This window comes from Zalophus californianus, chromosome 5, assembly GCF_009762305.2.
Source record: "Zalophus californianus isolate mZalCal1 chromosome 5, mZalCal1.pri.v2, whole genome shotgun sequence".
In the NCBI taxonomy this organism is placed as follows: domain Eukaryota; kingdom Metazoa; phylum Chordata; class Mammalia; order Carnivora; family Otariidae; genus Zalophus; species Zalophus californianus.
The window spans coordinates 89,717,061-89,738,486 of record NC_045599.1 but is presented as its reverse complement, the minus strand read 5'-3'; the positions used below and the strand labels follow the sequence as shown (position 1 = coordinate 89,738,486).

Sequence of the window (21,426 nt, the reverse complement as noted above, 5' to 3'; positions counted from 1 at the left end):
CCAACGCATATTGTGACAGTTTGTAGCCAAAAACTGTGGCTGGAGGGGTGGGGACAGGGGTATTGAGTGGTCACAAGGGACTCGGGCTCACAACACACGGGGACAAGGGGTGGGAGAGGGCAGCCTTTAAAGGACAGCTGTGGTTGTAGAGTGAGCTCTCCGTCCTGCCCCCAATAAACAAGACCAGCTGTCAGGCTGCCTGTGACCCAAGACTTTCCACTGGCTTCTGACTGATTCCCAGACCTGTCTGAGACTCTCTTTTCAACTGCACCCCCAGGGCATTCCTGCAGCTGCCTTCCCCGTCAGGAATTGTGAACAGTGTCCAGTGAGAGTGGATAGGGCTGGGGGCTGGGCCAGATGAGGGTGAGATAGGAGTTGGGGACGACGACCAGCATGCAAGACATGCCCGGGGCCATGGGGGCCAGCCCACCACATGGACACACACACTCTTCCAGGGGCCCCATATTTGAAGCCTTGCACACTCAGGGGTCTCACACTCCAATCCTTGCACACTTGGAGCTTTTGTACACAGTCTCTCCCGTTCTGGGGACCAGGCAGCCACTGAACACTTCAGCCTACCAGCCTGGACATATCAGGAGCCTGCCTCAGCTCTCAGGGCTGGGCCTGCTGAGTAGATCCTCAAGGTAATCCAGTGTGACCGGGAAGGAGTGGAGCTAAGAACTGGACGGGGACTGTGAGAGAGAGAGAGAGAGAGAGAGAGAGAGAGAGTGTGTTTGTGTGTGTGTGTGTGTGTGTGTGTGTCGGGGCTGAGTTCGTGGTCCCATGACCATGGGCCGGGTAGAGAGGGTTCATTTGTGAGTTTGGCAGGGGAGGAGGCTGGGAAGAAGATGAGAAGGCCCTAGAGGCTGCCCACCCCTCAGGGGGCCTCCCGCCCGTCGAAGGGATCCCTTCCAGGATCTTAGGGTCAAGAAGGGAGCCTGAAAAGGTTGGAAACCCGGGCGTACAAAAGGGGAGCAGATCACTCGGCCGTGGGTCCGGCTCGGGAGCAGCACCGCGGCCGGCGCACACTCTGCAGCAGCGCGCGGAAGAGGCCGGGCGGGCGCTTGGCGGGACCCTCTGGGGGCGCCGCGCGCACCGAGCCCGCACGGCCGGGGCCCGGGCCCGGGCCGGCGGGCGGCGGCGGCGCGGGCGCCCCTTGGCGGCCGTGCTCCTCGATCTGTCGCTCCAGGTGCTTCTGGATGGCCATGCCCAGCACCTCCACCTCCATGGCGGCGCCATACACCTCCCACGTCATGCCCTTTTCGTCCCAGCTCACGTCGCGCACCGGCTCAGCCGCCTCCTGGGGCGCCACGGCGGCCGCCAGCGCGGAGCCGGGCCGCACCCGCACTTCGGGGAAGGCGGGTGGCGCGGCCGGCGGCGCTGCCGCCTGCGGCGTCATGGGCCCAGTGGCCACGGAGCGCGTCTCGGCGGCGCCCAGCGACACCTGCAGGCCCGCGTCCCGGCGCGAGGGTGGCTTGGGCGCCGGGCTGGGTGCGCGAGGCGCCGCCTGGAAGCTGAAGGCCGGGCCGCCCGCGCCGTCCTGCGGAGACATGGGGCTCACGGCCACAGACACGCAGGCCTGCGCGCCCGCCTGAGTCCCCGCGTCCTCGCGCGGTGGGGCGCTCGCCTCCCACGACGGAGCCTTAGTGAAGTTGTCACGAGTCCGCGGCCCGGGTGGGGGCCCTGTGGCCTCAGGGCCCGGGCTTCTCTCAGCCCCAGCGGCCACCAGGTCTTTCTGGCCTGGGCTGGAGGCCTCCGTGCTGGGCACTGGCTCCAAGAGGCCTCCGCCACTACCGGCCCCCGCGGGAGAAGGGCCTGGGCCGCAGGGTGTGCCATCTGACTGCCTGGAGGAGGAGGCCTCTGCCTTCTCCAGAGTCGGGGGGGCCAACTTCCCCGAGGATGGGGACTCTGCTTTTCTTGGAGGCCCAGCATCGGCCTGCCCCGGGATCACAGGCTCCACCTTCCCAGGGGCAATAGGGTCTACTTTTCCTGAGGATTCCGGCTCCCCTTTCTCCAAGGCCAGTGGCTTCTCCCGCAGAGATGCAGCCTCTGCTTTTCCCCATGAAGCAGGGCCCTCCTGCCCAAGGGGCTTTGTTTCTGCTTTGCCCTCAGACTTGGGTTCTGCCTTCCCTGAGGCCCTGGGATCCACTTTTGTGGAGTTCATAGGATTCCCCTTCTCTGGAGGCAAAGGACCCACCTTTGCCTCTGGGACAGCTTCTGCTTTTCCCAGGGATGCCAGGATTGTTTTTTCTAGAATCACGGGGGCCACTTTTCCCGAAGACACAGAATCCACTTCTCCAGGGGGAACACTTTCTGCCTTCCCTCTGCTCACAGTGTCTACCTTGTCCAAGGCCAGGGGGTCAGCCTTACCTGAGGCTGTGGGACCCACCATTCCAGAGGCCATAGGACCTGCCTTCTCTGAGGACAGTGGATCTGTTTTCCCCTCAGTTACTGTCTCAGCTTTTACAGAGGATGAGGGTCCTGCTGTCCCCAAGAATTTGGGATTCCCTGGACCTGAGGGCACAGGGTCTATTCTTCCTTTCGATTCGGGATTCACTTTTCCAGAAGATGATGTTTTTGTATTTCCCACAGAAATGGGATCCGCCTTTGTAGAAGGCATTGGGTTCTCCTTTCGTGATGAGACAGTTTCTGTCTTTCCGACAGACATTGGTTCTGCCTGCCCAGTAGACAAGGGCTCTGGCTTTCCTGAGGGCACAGGATCCATCTTTCCCAAAGAAACTTGACCCACCCTGCCTGAAGACACAGCCACAGTTTTCAAAGATGTGGGTTCCATCTTTCCTGAAAATACAGCATCCACCTGCCCAGCAGACATGGTTTTTATCACTCTCATAGACATGGGATCTCCCTTTCCCAAGGAGGTAGGATCCATCTTCCCCAGGAACTGAGGGTCCTCTTTTGTGGAGGACCCAGTTTCTGCACTTCCCATTGATGCAGGATCTGTCATCCCCAAGTGAGTAGGATCCATCCTTCTGGAGGACCCCAGAGCCACTGTTCCCAGAGACACAGGCTCAATTTTGCCTGATGACCCTGGAGTCAGTATTGCCAAGAACCCAGGATCTAACTTTCCTGCAGTTGCAGAATCTGTGTTTTCCAAGGACCCAGGATCCATCTTTTCTGAGGGCCCAGGATCTCTCTTTCCCAAGGACACAAGGTCTGCCTTCCCCACAGATGCAAGAGCCACCTCTTCTGAGGCCACAGGAAGCTCTTTTCCTGAATACCTGGGCTCCTCCTTTCTTGGGAACTCAGGATCCGATTTGGCAGAGGATACAGGATCCTCCTTCCCTGGGGACACTGGATCCACCTTGTCAGAGCACACAGGATCTACCTTTCCCAAGGATCCAGGATCCTCCTTTCTTGAGGTCACAGGATCCATCCTTCCAGAAGCCACAGGATCCCCTTTTCCCAAGACTGTAGGCTCTGTCTTTACTATAAACATGGGATCTGCCTTCCTCAAGGACCCAGCATCTTCCTTTTCTATGGAAGTGGAATCTGCCTGCTTTGAAGACTTGGAATCCATCTTCTCTGAAAACATAGGATTTCTGTTCTCCAAGGATGAGGGATCAGTTTTCGCTGAGGACACAGGCTCTGGCTTCCCAGAGAAGGTGGCTTCTGGTGTCCCTGAGATCAAGGCTCCATGTACCCCCAATGTCTCCTTGGTAGCTGCCTCTTGGGGAGAGATGAAGGTCAGGGAGGGGCAGGCCAAGCTCCCGCCAGGGCCCTCAGAACAGGAGGCCCCTTCCCCAGCCCCACTGGGGCTGCTGTGTCTAGAGTCCATGCCTGAGCTTGGGGCAGGGTTGTGCCTAGAGGGTGCAGGGCTGGCCTTTTGCTGGGAGGGGCAGCAGTCCCTCATGGCTGGGTTCCCAGCCCCCAGGCTCCCATCCTGTGGGCAGCAGAGGGCTGTGGGCTGAGGTGCTGGGGGGCTGGAGTTCTTTCAAAGAAGCTGGAGCCGGGCTGGGTCTTCAGCACTGCCCAACTGCCCTCCTGAGCATACTTGTGCCCCAGGCTGCTATCTGGTTCTGAAACATAAAGAAAACAGACTCAGACTCAGGGAAGACCCAGTGGGGAGGAGCCTCTGTGTTTTCCCTCCCACCCTTCTCCAAGCATCTGGGCCTCCTCACTGGGTTCTCTGCCCCCATCTGGTCGTCTCCTGTCCCACCATATCACTCCCCTGCTTCTCTGCTTCCCATGGCCCTCTGGATAAAGGTCAGACTTCCTAAAACGGCACTCAAGGCCCTTCACAGCTTGGCCATAGTCTAACTTTTTTTTTCTTTTTTAAAAAATTTATTTTTTCTTTAATAGAGAGAGAGAGAACATGGGAGGGGCAGAGGGAGAGGGAGAGAGAGTCTCAAGCAGACTCCACACTGAGCCAGGAGCCTGATGCAGGGCTTGATCCCACGACCCTGAGATCATGACCTGAGCTGAGACCAAGAGTTGGACGCTTAATGGACTGTCTGTCCACCCAGGTGCCCTCACAGTCTAACTTTTCCACTTCATCCACCATCACCCCATGCAGCATGCACCCTTCATCTTCCTTGTCAGCCCACCCCATACAGCATGCAACCCTGAAGTTATGCTTTTTTCGTCTAGGCCACAGGTCACAAACTGATGCCATAGGGGCCAGATAGGTAATTTAAGTGAGGGAAGCAGGCTGGGTATAGTACAATAGGGAATGGTAGGGAAAGCAGCGGAGAGTGCATGCCCTGTTTACAGAAGGAACCACTCCTCCACTAGCCACATTCTGTTCTGGAGAAATGCATCCTGGTAGTATCAGCGAGTAGCAGGAGATCCAGAACTTTAATGTAAAATATCCTAATTCAAGATCAAAAAAGAAAAACACTATGTGGGTCAAACAAAATATGTCTGTAGGCCACAGTTTTGGTCTGTGCAGGCCCCGGGGAGTTGTGAATGATTTACAGTTGAGGAAGGGACATAGTCTGAAACGTGAGATTTCAAAGACTGCTCTGGGATGGTGTGGAGGCGGGAGGAGAGGGGCTAGCCAACCATTCTTTAACCTCTCGTTCTTCCAATTCTTCATTCATTCACCCAGCCCTTCTCTGCAATAATCTAGATGAGAATTGGCACAGTAAAGGTCCAAGGAATAGAGAGTTGGCAGAATTGAGAGAGCCTGGGGAAAACTGACAGGAGCCAGCCAGCCGTAGGGGGAGGCAGTAGGGGTGGCCTGCAGGATTCTGGCCAGGGTTGGGGGGGGGGTGAGGCAGGAGATCTGGGGAAAAGGGGAGCTGTGTTTAGACAGGCTGAGTGTTGCGGTGTCTGGGGAACATGCAGGGAGAGGCTCTGGCAGGCAGCTGGATCTGCAAGCAACTTCGTCCTACTACACATCCACAGCCGGAGTGCCTAGCGCACTGGATTCCCCCCAAACCTGCTCCACCATCTTTCCCAAAGCCATCTCACAAGTGCTCAGGCCAAAAGCCCTAGAATCACCCTTGACTTTTCTCACACACCCCATGTCCCATCCACCAGCAAAACATAACAGATCTCCCTGCAAAAGAGAGCCAGAATCCGGCCACTCTCCTGAGCTGAACTCGCACTATCTCCCACCTGGATTATCCCAGCTTTTTCCTTCAACACATACGGTTCATTCTCAACACAGCAGCTGGAAAGATCTTAGTAAGATCCAAGGTAGCTCCTCCCTCTTCTGCTCAGAACCATGCAGTGTCTCCCCAAACCATGCCAAGTAAAAGGAAACTCCATACGTGTCCCTGATCTTCTGGCGCCATCACTGATCTTGGCCTTGTCTCCTACTACTTCCTCTTGATTACACTGCTCCAGTCACACGGGCTGCCTTGGGGCTTTCGCACTGGCTGTTTCCTCTGCTTGGAATGCTTTCCCTCCTGAAATCTGCATGGTCTGCTCCCTGCAGCTTTCCCTAACCCATCATCCCCAGCACTGGTGGGCACTCTCCATCCCCCTTGCCTTGCTCAGCTTTTCTTCATATTACCCATTTACCATCTAATATATTACATACAGTGGTTTATTACTTATGGTTTGTCTCTCCATTAGAATGTCAGCTCCAGGAGGATGGGGACTTCATGGTATTTACTTATATACCCTCAGGGTTGAGAACAATAACTGGCATATAGTAAGGCAGTAGCCCCCTAGGTATATTTGTTAAACGAAAGACTGAATGATCTTTTTAAGATGTTGGTCCAACATGCTACGCCTTGGCCCCAACCCCTCCTTGCTCTTGCTAGGGAAGTAAATTGGCTGTAATCTTTTTGGAAGGACATTTGTCAGTTCCTATAAAAGCTTACAATGCACTTGGCATTTAGGTCAGCAAGCCCACCTCCAGGAATGGTCTTGAAGATGGATCGATGGTGCACCAAGGGTACACGAGAACATGGCTGGTGATGAGAAAGAAAAAACAGGAAGCCAGTTCATGAAATATGGGACAGCCACCTGGAACCCCCCACAGCTATCAGAATGTGTAGAGTGATGAGGAAAGATGCCTAAGATAAATTAAGTGAAAAAAGCCAGGGCTAGTGGGATTCCATGTACGCAGACAAGAAAAAGACAGATACACATATATGGGTTTATTTATAAAAAGAAAATTTCCGGAAGGAAACCCATGAAACTTAGTAGCAATTGCCTCTGGGAAGTGAGACCAAGGATCTGGAGGTGGGAGAGACTTTTTTTTGGTATGCCCCTTTGTGATGCATGAAATTTTGGTCACGTGTGCATATATTACTTTTTTTTAAAAACGGGGTGGGGGAACTTAATGACTCCCTATTACCTTTAGGGTCAAGTCCAGTTCTATAATGTGCTTCCAAGCCTCTGTGTACTTACTTACCTGCTAAACTTTACCTTTCAGCACGCACTCCCGCAAAGTCCATACAAACACACACACATACACGTGCAGGCACACACATGCGTGCGTACACTATAACCTCTCTGGGCTCATCCACGACTTCACAGCTTCTCTCACCTCAGCCTCTACGCACCCTCTTGACTGACTCTCATTAAACCTTCAGGTTCCAGTTCAAATGCCCCCTCCTGGTGAGCTTCTTTGCCCACCAGCTTCCTAGGAGTTCTTACGGCCTCTTGTTCTCCTAACCAGACACATGTCACTCTGCCCTTTATACCACTGGATCCCTGCCTAGACCTTGAGTCACTGGATGGGGATTGAGCTGATACTATTCACCACCATGTCCCCCAGGCTTTGGGCTTATGGGACTTGGGCGGATGGGGGTCATCACCAGAATGGGGACACTGGGGTAGGAGCAGTCTTGCAGAGGACAGCGGGGCACTTGGCTTTGGGAACTGAGCTGAGGTACTTGTGGGACTATGGGGGGGGGGGCAGCTGGTTTACACACCTGGTCGAGGAAGGCCCCTCTGAGGAGGTAGCGCCTGAGGCAGCCATGAAAAGGCCAGAGTGGCTGGAGTGAAGTTGGAAGGGGAGAGGAGGCGGTTCCCCACTTAGAAGCTCTATGAGCTCAGGCAAGTCCCTTCTCCTCACTGGGGACCCTGACAAAGCCACCCCTGCTCCCACGAGGCTGCTGTGAGGATTAGAGAGGATGAGGGGTGTGCAGGGCTCTGCTCACTTTAGGGCTGGGCTGTGTACATGGAAGGCCTGTTTTTATCTACTCCGCCTGTCAGAGCCCAGCTGAGCTCCCAGGAGGGGGCAGGGGAAGGACGGCCTGTAGCAGAGGCATAAACCGGCAGAATCTAGCCCTCAGACCTGCTTGTTTGACCCAGAGTGCTAAAAAGAAATTTTTAAAGGAGTTAACTGATCAACATTTAAAATTAGAAGATTTCATGTGAAAATCAGATTTCCAGATTCTCTGGGAAAACTAAAATTTGGCAATCTGAGCATGCTTCCTGCGTGGCAACAGTCAGCCGGAGCCAAGCAGTGGCTGCCTTCTTGGATGGGGGTGTACTCTCCAATTAGCCACAATCTCCACCCCTCCCTATGGTGTCCTGGACACTGGGGCTGACGGCCCGTTGCTATCAATCACTGACTCCTTTTTCTTACAGCCAGCCCCTCATGTAGGCTATACGCCTGGCCTATAGCCACCTGAGTTTTTTTTTTTCTCAAAGATTTTATTTATTTATTTGACAGAGAGAGACACAGCGAGCAAGGGAACACAAGCAGGGGGAGTGGGAGAGGGAGAAGCAGACTCCCCACGGAGTAGGGAGCCCGATGCAGGGCTCGATCCCAGGACCCTGGGATCATGACCTGAGCCAAAGACAGATGCTTAACGACTGAGCCACCCAGGCGCCCCTAGCCACCTGAGTTTTGACCCTTGACCTAGATGCTGAGAAGGGTAGGAGGTGACCTCACACACAGCAAGCCTTTAGTACGTTTACTCTGTGCAGACCCCATACACCTGCCAGGCAGGTGCTGTGTTCTTATTTTCCAGAAGAGGAAACAGAGAGGCAGGCATGGCCCAGCTGGTAACACATCTCTTCTGAAAACCCCCCTGGAAAAGGCTGGCTTCTTGGTTCCCAGCGTGCAGTTCTCTGACATGGAAGAAGGTCTGGGGTAGGGATGAGAAGCCTGGCCAGGGCATTAGAAAGATGTGGGGTCAGGCGCCAGCTTGGTCATTGACTTGCTCCATGAATTTGAGTATTTCCACAGTCTGGGCCTTAGTCTGTGAATTGGGGGAAGGGATGTAGTTATATCTAGAATTGCTGGCCCAGCCCTGGGTTTAAGATTTGCCAAGGCACCGTTCCCAGAGGCTCTGCTGCTCACAGTTCTACTGGGTGCTTCTTGGCTCTCGAGGGATCCTCAATATCCTCAAGCCACTTCTCCAAGAGGCAGCCCAGGCCTGGGGTGCCTCCTCCTTGTGCCCAGCCCTCCCACTGGAACCCAGCTCCATCGCTCTCCCACTGTGTGCTCAGCCCTGGGCCCAGCACTCTCAGGCTCATTTGGTCATCTGGACTCCACAATTCACAGGTGCGGACACTGAGGTCAGAGGGAGAAAAGACTTGACAAGGGCACACAGCTGGTGCAGGAGGCTGTAGTTCAAAGCCTGTTGTGTCTGAACCCAAAGCCTGGGTTCTTCCTGCTTGTATCAGCTAAGATTTTGGACACTGACACTTGGCTCTTAAAGCCCCTTTCTGCTCTTTGGGGCCAGGCCAAGGGTCCTCCCAATCCCCTGGGCCTGAGGAAGCATGAGCGTCCCCACATGCACACACCCACCAAGATGAACAGATGAACTCGCACGCTTATGTGACCTGATTGAGGTAAAAGTTGAAACGATCCCCTAGGTGTGTGGGCCAGCTCGCCTGGCATGCAGAGGAGTGTGGACACTGTATGTGGATGTCCGTGCCAGCTTAGGCCAGCCTGGAGAGCCAGGACCTGGCTCCTGCATTCTGCTCAAGAAAAGCTTGGTGTGTATACATGCAACTTGTATGTGCAGAATGGCTTATGTACTTATGTCTTGTGGGGGCCACTTGGACCCTGTGGGTGTGCGCATGTGTGGCCACATGGCCTCAGGGTCCCTCACAGAGAGCTGGCCTGGCTGTGTGCACAGGTGCATGGGCCCCACTCCTGGGCAGAGCAGCCTCTGTGAATGCTTATTCTGGCCCAGGGACCTGGCCAGCCCTTTCCTTCTCCTTAGGATTTCTTCCCACTATGAAGCCAGGGCTACCAGGCACCTGCAAACACCTCCTCCCGTGTGACAAGAGCAACAAAGGCTTGGAGTGCTTCAGCAGGTGTGAGCATGTGCCTGTGTGTGTGTCTGACAATCCTGGTCCGCTGCCCCGCACCCTCTTGGCCCCTTGTCTCCTAGTATCCCTGGGGCAGCAAAGCCTCCTGCCTGTGGCTGTAGGGGAGAAAGAGTCTAACAAAGGGTGATAGCCATGCCTTTCTCCAGAAGTGGCCCCAGACCATCCATCCATTCATCCACAGGAGGGCAAGTGTAGACTTGCAGGGGTGTGCACATTTGGGCTGAGTGAGGGCAGGGGATAGGCAGCAAGCTAAGAGATGGAGAGGATGGGAGAGGAAGTGTGTGCACAGCCTACTCCAGGGTCTAGGGGTACATGAGGGACACCCTGAGCAAGTGTGAATAGGGACAAGCAGGCCAGAGCAGGATGGCTGCGAGTGTGTTGTGATAAGGCAGTACTGTTGAGTTGAGTGTGCTGTGATAGGCGATGTCTGGTGTGAATGCGTAGCTATGCCTGGGTGTATACGCAAGGCTCCCACTTGGTGTACTGGGTGGGTGCACAGGTGGCCATGTGTGAGTGTGATGGAATGACCAAGAGCCACAGAGAGTGTGTGTGTGTGTGTGTGTGTGTGTGTGTGTGTGTGTGTGTGAAGATCGTGGCCTCACCGGGAGATGCGGGTGTGTGAACGCGGTGTGTGATGGGGTGTGTGATGGTGCCCCAGAGTGTGTGCCACACTGAGTGTGCGACAGCGAGTGTGCTCAGTGGTGCCGGTGGTTCCAGTGGAGCCACTCGAGCACAGAGCTCGCTCCGGGGGGGGGGGGGGGTGGAGATGAATCAACGCGGGCGGACCCCCTTCCCCGCGGTGGCGGGAAGCGCCCCCTCCCGCACAGCCCTGTTGAACAATGCGGCAGCACGCGGCGAGGCCGGGCGTGGGGTCCCGGTCCTACACACAGGGCTGGCTGGCCCTCAGAGCCCCTCCAGTGCCCGGCCCCCGGCTGCGGGACCCGCCCCCGCCCTGCCCTGCCCCGCCCCGCCCCGGCGAGGAGCCTGGAAATGGACACCCGCCGCCCCCGGCCGAGCGCGCACACACACACCCCGGGCGCACGCTGGGCACACGCCACGCATGGTGCGCGAGCCCCGCCACCCAGGTGGTTCGAGGACCCTGGACAGCGGCTCCGGGGCGGCCGGGAGCCGAGGAATGGGGTCGATGTCGCCCGCCCATAGCAGGCAGCAAGTGCAGACTAGGAGCTTACCCGACAGTGCCGCCTCTCCGTCTCCTTGGCGCGCTGCGCTCCTGCTCCAGCCGCCGCCGCCGCCGCCCGAGCGGCCTCGGCTGCCTCCGGCGGGGCTGGCGGGCGGACCCGCGGACTCCGCGCCGCCGTGCTCCGCGCCCGCTCCGCGCTCTCGCCTTGCGCCCCGCCCCGGGCATGCGCGCTGGCCGACTGGCGGCCTCCGAAGCCGGGAGGGGGCGGTGCCGGCGAGGAAAGGGAGGCCCGAGGGAGGGAGGGGCGCCCCTAGCCCCGCGCTCCTCACCGAGGTCCGGGGGCTCCTGGGTTCCCCGCCCTCCTCGACCCGGTTCCCATTTCACAGACAAGGAGACTGAGGGGCGGTGCGCCTGCCCATTTGCTGCGCTCCTGTTGCGGGCGGGGCGCGTTGCCCGTCAGATCTCACTCAATCCAGCCCCGCGAACACCCTCTGCTAGTTTTACCCAGGAGGAAACTGGGACTCAGAGAGGGAAAGCCCCTTGTCCAAGGGCACGCAGCGCCTGGATAGGGACCCAGGTCGGCGCGATCCCCGAGCTCCCCCTGCGCGGAAATTTCCCGCCTCCGCCTTGGCCGCACTTCCGGCCTTCTCTCCCGGCACCCCGCCCCGCCCCCGCCCCTTTGTCTCGCCACCGCCCACGCTCCCGCGAGTTGAGGGGACACGAGTAGGGTGGGAGCGAGGCTCCTTCGAGTCCCTCGCTACGGGCCTCCCTAGCCAGGGTGCCCGCCCACCCTCCGGTCTATGAAAGCTCGGTTCTCCTCCCTCTGGGTATCCTTCAGCAAGTTATTTCCCCATTTTTGAGACTCAGTTTCCCAATCTATAAAATGGGACTAACATTAATCACCTCACAGTGGTCTTGGAAGGATGAGGTAGGTGTTCAGGGGTGTCCAGTTGAATCTGAACTGCCGAGGACATGAGGCCTTTTTGCCTACCACCCCCCTCGACATTTCTTCGCAGAGAAATAGTCCCTTCCTCTTTGACCTCCCAGAGGAGAACAAATAATTCTGTAATTGCCGAGAGGTGATAAAACCTTCTTACTTGTACAGGGAGGCCACCTATTAAAAATGGTAACAACTAAGGTTAATGTAATGTTTATTTAGGGGTAGAAACCGTGCTAACTTTTTGTTACGGTGTCATAAAATTTCAATTTCCAATCACTTAGGAGCAAATTAATATTTATATATTATATCCCCATTTTTCAGATAAGAAAACTTAGAAACAGATATTAACACAACTAGTTAATAGTGGAGCTAATTCCTGAAACCTCACGCTAAACCCTTAGCTTCTATTCCTCCCACTTACATGGTGAACCATAAATCACCGTGATCTTTTATAAATCCAGGTAGTAAATGAAGAAAATCTATCGGACCAACGTCTTCAGCCAGCATCCCAGGGAAGCAGAAAACCTCAGGATGCCGGACCGGTTTTCAGCACCATGGACAACACCAAACACAAGGGATACTTCCTAACGCTTCAGGCCCTGAAAATTGCTCATTCACTGCCCACGAGAGCACTATCCCTTCACAGTATACAAACCCTATTCTACATTCATTGTTTCATTTTATTCCCCCTACAATCCTCCCAGGTAAACATTATTGGCCCCATGATACGGATGAAGACATCGAGTCTTGGAGAGGTTCAAAAGACATGACAGTTGGCAAGAACCAACCTGTGATCTAAAAAGCTCCCCCTGGGGGCAGAGTCAGGGTGGATAGGAGTAGAACCAGGGCATGAGTGAGGACGCCGTGAAGTTGTCCAGGTGAGAGATGATGATGTCCGAAACATGGCAGTGTTTGTTGGGATAGAGAAGAGGGGCGGGGTTTGATACCTATTTAGGGGTAAAGTCAACAGGTCTTGGTCATGGGTGGTTGTGCCTGTGAGGGGAGAGAGAATTCTGTTGCCTGGGGAGCTGAGTGGTTGGAGGACAGGTACATCTGATGAGCCCTGGGGAAAGAAGGAGCTTGTGGGGCCACCATGCTGAGACGTCTGAGTCTAAAACTGAGCTCTTGAGTGGCCAGGCTGGAGACAAACCAGGGTTCTGGTGATGGAAGTCATGAGAGGGGTGTCAGTACATGAAGAATGAGTATAGACCAAATAAGGTGAAACAAGGGCCCTACATCCACCCTGAGGAATGCCAACATTAAGGTACCAGCTGGGAAAAGAAGACTGCAAAAAAGAATGAGAAACAGTAATCTGATAAACCAGAAGAAACTCAGGAGAATGATGCTTTAGAAGCCAAGGGAAGAGAATATTCCAGAAGGAAGGCAGGGTCAACTGCATCAGGATGACAAGATATGGCCTGAGAGATGATTTCTGGACTTTGCAAAGAAGGTAATGGAAATTTGATGAAAGCACAGTGAGTGGAGTGGTGGGGGTGGAAGGCAGACATGGGGCGGGGGAATTGATGAGTAAATTGGAGTAAAGAAGTAAAGAGAGCAAGAAGATGACTCTCTCAGCAAATTTAGGCTTGGAGGGAGACAGGCAATATCATAAGCTCTACAGTGGGATAGGAGGTTAAATTGAGGAGATTTGGAGGCATTTAAATTCTGATGAGAGGGGCCAGTAGTGAGGGAAAGGGAAGATGCCAGGAAGGGAGAGCACAATGCCTGGGCCCAGATGCTCAGGGTGGAAGAAGAGGTTGGGATCCAGAGCCTTGGGGCAGCTCACAGATCCTGAGATGAAGATTGAGGGAATGTGGTTCATTTGGGAGGTGCAGAGATACCAGCAGCGGAGTGGGAAGGTGACCCAGGAGGGGAAGGCATCCAATAAGAGATGGTTATTAAGCCAGCTATCCCAGTGGGTGGGTGAAGTGTAACCCTGCAGGAAGTTTTAGAAAATGGGGTAAATGTACACCTCAGAATTCCCCTGGCTGATGGTAAGTGAGCTGGTGTATTTATATCCCAGCACCTGGCAGACATTGATGAAGGGCCAACCCATGGAGCTATGTGTTAATTCCCAGGCACTTCTGGTCCACAGTTCATGCGGGTAAAGCGGGTTCTAAAGCCCAGGGGCAGATTTTTGACAAGGATGCAGGTACCACCTGTTGGGAGTCTTGCTGGTGGGCACAGAAATTATAAGGGCATCTGAAAGGATGTGGTCAGAGCTCCAGTTGCGTCTGCTACATGGGCACAGTCAGGGCCTCTTTCCATCTGTGCCCTTTGTCACACTCTCCAACCACCTTTGTTCCATGGGGACTTACTGATATAAACATGTTTAAAAATGAAAATTTCCAGACAACAAAACACTTGCTAAAGCAGAGTGGGAGCTCCAAAAGGGCATGGAAGCAGGCAGTGTGGGTTCAGATCCTGACTTTGCCAGCAACTAGCTGTGTGGCCTTGATTGAGGTCTGTCTGAGTCTCAACTTCATCCTATGTAACTCAGCTCTCAGAGTCCTGAAGAGGATATAGGGAGAAATAAAACCAAGCACCAAGCATAGTGTAGCACTCACGGTAGACGCCAGGGTTGTTTTTTTTTGTTGTTGTTGTTATAGCACAACTTATATATTTCAAATGGACAAAAAATTAGTATCGTTTACAGTATCTTAAGATAAATTGCCTTTGAAGGGGAGCTTCCTTTCCAGTACTTTGAGGTCTACAAGATGTATCTAGAAAATGTACTACTGTGGAAAATGACTGCTTAAATCGAATGGGGGGGGGGGCTGTGGTTTCTCTTTTTGATTAATTGCTGTAACACTGTCCTTCAGGCGGCTGAGGGAGTTTCGTGTTTTCTTTAGACATCATTAGGTGCCGGAGCTTTTGCAGGACAACTTTGATGCTATATGAATTCTGCCATTTTGCTAGCACTGATTTGGCTCTTGGGTCCACCACTCCATTAGAACTATTAACTCCATTCATATTAATTTTTGTTACAAATCTTACAAAGGGGGGTGCTTCTGGGTATTTAGGTCCACATTCTATTTTAAGGCTGTATATTCGGTTTTCATAAATTGTCTTGGGGCCCCGACACCAGCTGCTGTTCTGGGTCCATCCTGCAGCTCTTTGGCTCAACGGCACCTTCTTCTCAGAAGTCCTCCTGACTCCCCATCTGAAGTCTTCTGTCAGACCTCCCTTGATAAATCTTGGAGGCCCAATTATCATCCCTGTCCATCTTTTAAGTGTCATGGCTTCATCATCTTCTAGACCCCAGCTAACTGTGCCATCTCCTACTCCTTTCTGGCCTTCTTCCAGTTCTTCCAACAGTCGAAAATTGCGAGGGACTTTTACTCCCGAGCCCGTGGTGGCTGCCATCTTTAGACGCCAGGGTTTTGGCAAGGCCAGTCCTGTGCACCCTTTTTTGACCTCAGCACCTCCATTTTCCTTGGGGAACCACCTTCCCACTCCAGTCCATGTGGTGGGGTAGGATGGGCCTCCCTGTCAGCTTTAGGGGTGGGCAGTGACCTAGGCCTGACCAACCGCTATGCAGTGATTAGTTCTGGGGGTGGGCCAGAGCACAAGACCACAGCCTGGGCAACTAGCTTTCACACTTTCCTGGAGCTTTGGGGGTGGCTGAATTGGTGGTGTGTCTCCCTGGAGCTGCTGGGGGGTCATCTCTGTCCCCATGTGGAGCAAATCTGCTCGGGCCCAGGTTGTGGCTCACCCTGTGATAACTAACACGGTCACCACACCCGTGTGAGTGTGTGCGTGCATGTATCTCGGGTTGCCCTGCTGCTGGGAAGCCATACACACTCTTACGCACCAGAAGATAAACAAGTGCCTGCAGCTCCTTGGCTGGCACCCAGGCTGGGGGTGGAATAAACATCCCAGTGACTTTCTGAAAAGCACGCGTGTGTGGTGACAGGCGCCATGGAGACGAGCAGACTGTACCAGAGCAGACGCAGCCGCCCCCCAATTCCACCCCTCTGTGCACGCGTGTGTGCACGCACACACACATCTTGTGCTCTCTCATGTTCACATCCACTCCATCAAACACATTCCCTCTTCACACCCATTCCAGCTTTGCTTGAGGTTAAAGGCTTTTGAGAAAAGTCTGAGACTCCTGATATAACAGCGTCCACAGTTTCTTAGCTCCTTTGCCTGAACACTGGTCCTGGTCTAGGCTGAATTGCAGCAAATCATGGCCTCTACCGAAGGTGTGATGTGTGTGGGGGGGCAGGGAGAGAAAGGGGTGGTATCATAAGGCAAACAGTGCCATTAAACCCACTTTCTGAAGAGTTCTTATCTTTGCTTCAGAGACATGCACACAATACACATTCACCCAGTTCTTCAAGAAACAATCATCCAGATCCCTGCCCCACCGAGGCTTGTACAGACTCACCTGAATACAAACACTCAGATATGTATCCATTCTCATGCAGCAATGTATAATCCACTATACCCTAGATGATGACAGTGGTGGTAGTGCTGTACCATTCACTGGCTGCCTAGGTGTTTTACAATCATCATCTTATTACATTTAATACTTAAGGAAAACCATCTGAGATTGATAATATGTTTCCCATTTCCTAAGTGAGAAAACAGACATTCAGAGAGGTTAAGTAACTTGCCAGGGTCACACAGCTAGAAAGTGACAAAGCTGGGAGCAAAACTCCTGCCCACACTATTAGCCCTTCTTCATTTAGTCACATGTACGTGTGACACCCCATGCATGTGCAGGCATAGACACACACACACACACACACACACACACACACACACACACACACACACGAAAACCCTGCCTCCTCAGTCAGCCCAGGTAACTGATGTCCATGGGGTGACCATCCCCACCCCGACCTCCTCATATGCATCACTCCCAGGCCCTCACAGCACTGCCCTGATATTCATGAGAGCCCCTGGACTAGACACCTATGAGCACAGTGTGCTGCCCACATAGGCCCCCTCCCTCCCTCTCTACACCCCCCTTCCACTGGCAGCTGCAGGCCCTGGCCTAGCTGGGGGCGGCCCTGGGATTTGGATGGGTGACTCAGGCTGAATCATGACCCAGCTAGTCCTTGGCAGCCCTCTCCCCCATTCTGCCCAGAGAGCCTATTTTGAAGGCAGAGGTGGGCCTTGGGCGGGGGGCACAGGAAGAGGGGGTAGTATGGGATGGGGCCAGGGAACAGGGGTGCTTGAGAAAGAGGAATCAGGCACAAGAGGGTCTCTGAGCTGTCCTCTGCTCCTCAGTGGTCTGCAGGTGCTCTCAGGCAGTCCCCAACCTTGACCTTCATTCTGCCAGAGAAGGAGCTCCTTCTTCCCAGACACAGGTCATGGGCTCCCTCTCTGATCCCAAGGCCCACTTTGGTTGCCCTGCCCCACCTCTTGGTCCTGATAATAACAGTAACAATATTTACTATTCTAATTGATCACTCACATGTTACAGCACTCTACAGTTTGCAAAACACCTTTTCATCAGTATCTCATTTAATTCTCTTATCAGTGCTATGGGGTGAAAATTAGTATCCTTACTTTTGAGCTGAGCAAACTGAAGCTCAGAGAGTTTACATGAACTATCCAAGGTCACCCAGTCGGTGAAATGACAGAGCCAGGAACCAAGCTCAGGATTCCTGGTCCAATTTGTGGATTGGATTAGGGCCAGAGATGAGCTACAGCTGGACAAGGTGGGGTATAGTGGCAACATGGTAGGGGTACTGGGGTGTGGCATGGTAAGGCATGGTTGGGGCATCAAAAGGGGCATGGTAGGGGTGCCTGGGTGGCTCAGTCAAGTTAAGCCTCCGACTCTTGATTTCGGTTCAGGTCATGATCTCAGGGTTGTGAGATCGAGCCCCACAGCAGGTGCTGCGCTGCGTGTGGAGCCTGCTTAAGAGTCTCTCCCCACCCCTCCCCCTCTAAAGAAAAGGGGGTGCTGGTGGAGCAGCATGGAAGGGGCACTGTGGAGGGTATGGCAGAGCCATTATTGGTTGCTTAGTATGCAGCAGGATCATGACAAAATTTTTCTCTTTAGCGTCTGCAACTCATAGATTATGGAATTTTTCTATACTGTTAAATCTTCTTTTTCATTGTTTCATGCCAATATCCCGACACTAACAAAACCAAAGCTGTGGAGTTGCTACTGAGAAGACTTCAGCTGTGGGGCCTTTGCTTCCTGAAGCCTCAGTTTCCTCATCTGAAAAAATGGGTCCAGGCCTCTGGCAGAGTGGGCTATTGAGAGGCACAAGTGAAATCACATGCATCATGTCCTTTAGAGGCTTTGAAGGACTTCACACAAGATGCTGTTTTTTACATTTTGTTTTATCTTTTAAAAAAACACACACGGATGCTGGGCAGAGGGCGGAGTGGGCTTCTGGGAGCCTGGGGGAGGCTGGCAGAGGGGGAGTGGGTGACAGCTCTTCCTTCCCCCCTGCCTGGGCTCGGCCTGGCCTTCCCCCACCCTCAGCCCAGAGCCAGTTTCTAGGCAACGGGATGGATGCAGGAATGGTTCGGAGAGGGGAGAGAGCTATAAATAGGGAAGGGAGAAAACAAAAATAAAGTTCCAGAGAAAGCTGTGGAGCCAAATTACTAGGGGTGGGGGTGGGGAGACTGGGAGGGAGACGGGCGAATGGGAGGAACACCAGGGCAGCCCTCAGCCCTTCATCAGGGGAAGAGGGCAATTTTCAGATGAGCCAGCCCGCAAAGGCCCTCCGAGGACTGACATGGGTGCAGTGCAGGGGTGGGGGTGGGGTCTCGGGTGCCCAGCTGAGCGGGATAGGGGTGATGAGAAATTACTTCTTGTTGGAGAACAAGGGAAAGATCAGAGAAGGAAAGGATTTCAATAGGCAGCGTTGAGGGCAGCTACCCAGGTGAAAGAAAGAGCACAGGTGGAGGAAGGGAGGATTCGGCTGCACCCACAGACTGGGGAGGCCAGGCTGGGCTCAGGCTCGCTGCTGGTCCACCTGCCATGTGACACAGACACAGAAAGGTGGGCCCTTCCTCAGCTGCAGTGTTCCTCTCCCCAGATCTTCCCATGCTAACCCCCCTTTCATTCAAGTTTCAGGTCCAACCTCACCTCCTCAGATGTCTGACCTGACCACCCCAATTTTTAATACTGGTCACCACCCTCTCCTTGTCATCATCTCTCACATCACTCTGTTTTATGTTTGTCACAAAACTCCGAATTATCTTGTTCCAAGTTTTTGTTGACCCACGGGATGTGAGCTCTGTCAGGGCTGTTCCCTGCAGCCCCTCACTTCTAAGAATGGTGTAGGCATTGTTGAAGGACTAATCTCACACAACACACTCGGGCAACATCCATGTACACGCGTGGACGCAGATACACCTGCATCACATAGGTAAGTGCACACACAGCTCAACCCTCCCCTCCTCGCTTGCAGTCCCCATGAAATTGCACGAGTGTCTGATTTCTGCTCTGCGGCTGCCTCCACATTTCCCTATTGTTGGTGTTTTTGTCTCTCTCAGAGCAAGTTTGGGAAAATTCCAAAGGAGGTGAGCTTCAGACTCAGAGTTGGGGTTGAATGTCGCCTTTGCCACTTCCCAGCAATGTGACCTAGAGCAGGTAACTTTGCCCCTCTGGCCTCCATTCTCTCATCCATCAATTGGGGTATTAGAATAACAAGGACCCCTTGAGGACGGTTTCAAATAAAATTAATGGAGTCAAGTGTTGGATGTTGGGGACCTACTGGGCACTTGAGAAATGGCTCCATCCTTTCATAAGGGAGGAACCCATGAGCTGTGTCTTCTCACACGTGTCCCCAGAGTCAGGACTGCCGTGTGACACAGGGCTGGCATCTTCCCTGGATGCGTCTGGGCCTGGGCCTGGAATGCATTTAAAGTGACCCAGGCGGATGAAAACATTAGTTTCCGAGCAGAAAACCAGGTGCGTGGCTTGGCACCCAGGAAGGAGGAATAAACCTCCTCACAATCCAGATGGTCAACCTGGTTTTGGCACCTAAAAATGTGAATCAGGTGCTGGTAGTGGGAGGGGAGGTGGCGAAATCAAATTCTTTACCAGCCAGGTAGTTCATAAAAATGAGTGAAGTGGATGAGAGGAACAGGATAGGGAGGGAGAGGGACTGTCGCTAACTGGAATCAAATTAGAAAAATTTAAACCTTGTGCTAGCACATTAAACATCGCTACAGGCCAAATTTAACATGAGGGCCACGACTTTGCAATCCCCGCGAAGAGTGGGTTTGTAAATAGTGCCTTAAATCAGTCAAAAGGGATCTGAAATCCTGGCACCTGCACGTTGAATCGGAGAATCTGAGCCCACAGGTTTGTTCTCCCTACACACACGTCTGCCAGCTGCCTCCTACTTCCGGAAATAATGGCTCGCACATTGCAGGCCAAGGTGACCTGAGTGGACCGGGCTCCCGCAGCGTTCAAGGCCTATCCGGACCTGGCACCATCTCTTGCCCCCCACGACTCCGGGAAGGACGAAGCGCTAACACCTGGGGGTTGATTAAACAGAGCAAGCTCCTTCCGGCCCTGGGGCTGAAGGACGAAACAGGGCTAAAGTCGGAAAGGAGGTCGCACCCGGGAGAAAAAGGGGTGACGTCTTGCGCAGATGAACTGGGGGCTCCTGCGGCAAGGCAAAGCTGGGCTTCCGCAAGGGCGGGGGCGGGGCCTCTGTACGAGCCAGGTTAGAGAGCCGCTGCGGCAAAGGAGGCCGGAGCGCCGCACCGATGGGGGCGGAGCTTCGGCGTGGGGCGCTTCCCAAACCCAGCAGAACAGCGCCTTCCCCTTGAGGGAGGCGGGGCCTTTGCGCCTCACCGCGGCGTCTCCGCCCCCTTCTTCCCCACACCTAGGCGGTGTTGGGGGCCCTCTAGTGCCGATCCTTATCTGCTCAGGGCTCCTGGCCGGCTTCCCAGCTTTCTGCGGACCCTCGCCCACCTCAGCAGAGGCCGCAAACCTTCGGGCGCCTTTCCGAGGTGGGGGTGGAGCGCCGGTTTGCCCGAGCTCTGCCTCCTTCTGAGGCGACTGCCCATTCCCCTTCCCCTTGGATGGATGAGTCTTTCTGCGTTGGTCAGGTGTGGGCAGGGCTGTGCGCCTGTAAACGTTCTGCCTGCGCGTAACAGGGTCTTTCGGTGCCCGCGCTGCTGGTTTCCGAGGGCTCCTCCGCGGCGCGCGTGTAACTGAGTGCGCGCGCGTGTCTGCACGTGCCGGCCCGCTTGCGTGCACGCGCGTCTGCACGTGCGCGCCTGCCAGCGTGCGTACACTCGGGCTGGCGCGCAAGGACCAGTGTACGCGCACACGTCTGCGCGTGCGTTGTCATCCGCGCCCCTGCTCTACGTGTGCAGAGAGGTGTGAGCCCATCCACCCTGCGCTCCGGCGGCGCGGGGCTTCCCTTGGCCTTGCACCCCCAGCTGGAGCTTTACAGTCCAGCAGGTGGCGCCCGAGGCCACCTTCACGCCTCCTAGCCAACAGCAATTCCCAGCCTGGGTAGACCCTCTCCCCCAGGTCATCCCGCGGGGGAGGAAAGGAGATGGAGAAACTGAGGTCCGAGGTGGTCAATCTTGTACCTGGGCTGAGGGTGCCAGGCCCCAAAGAGCGGAGTGGAGTAGTAGTCTGGGACCTGGAAGCTGGTCGGCCGCCCCTTCCCACCTCCCAACCCTGCCTTGCCGG

At 54.5% G+C, this 21,426-nt stretch overlaps 2 protein-coding genes across 2 annotated transcripts; both read right to left on the bottom strand.

The window, feature by feature from the left end:
• Positions 1-979: 979 nt before the first annotated feature.
• On the bottom strand, positions 980-11,052 carry GPRIN1 (G protein regulated inducer of neurite outgrowth 1). The gene is made up of 2 exons (XM_027604402.1): positions 10,902-11,052; positions 980-4,037 (listed from the first exon to the last, which is right to left on the bottom strand). Exon 2 carries the CDS (start codon positions 3,869-3,871, stop codon positions 980-982), a length of 2,892 nt encoding a protein of 963 aa, XP_027460203.1. The 5' UTR covers positions 3,872-4,037; positions 10,902-11,052.
• Positions 11,053-14,376: 3,324 nt separating this feature from the next.
• LOC113929688 (ubiquitin-conjugating enzyme E2 variant 1-like) lies at positions 14,377-21,300 on the bottom strand. The gene is made up of 2 exons (XM_027606759.2): positions 14,988-21,300; positions 14,377-14,861 (listed from the first exon to the last, which is right to left on the bottom strand). The coding sequence occupies exons 1-2, from the start codon at positions 15,156-15,158 to the stop codon at positions 14,589-14,591; spliced, it is 444 nt and encodes a 147-aa protein (XP_027462560.1). The 5' UTR covers positions 15,159-21,300; the 3' UTR covers positions 14,377-14,588.
• Positions 21,301-21,426: the final 126 nt, after the last annotated feature.

What these genes read in the sequence shown, in the direction of transcription:
- GPRIN1 (XM_027604402.1), bottom strand. Translation starts at nt 3,871, where the DNA reads ATGAGGGACTGCTGCCCCTCCCAGCAAAAGGCCAGCCCTGCACCCTCT.
- LOC113929688 (XM_027606759.2), bottom strand. Translation starts at nt 15,158, where the DNA reads ATGGCAGCCACCACGGGCTCGGGAGTAAAAGTCCCTCGCAATTTTCGA. An exon ending in TGATAATTGGGCCTCCAAGA is followed by an intron (nt 14,862 to 14,987) that starts TTTATCAAGGGA and finishes CGGGGCCCCAAG; the next exon opens with ACAATTTATGAAAACCGAAT.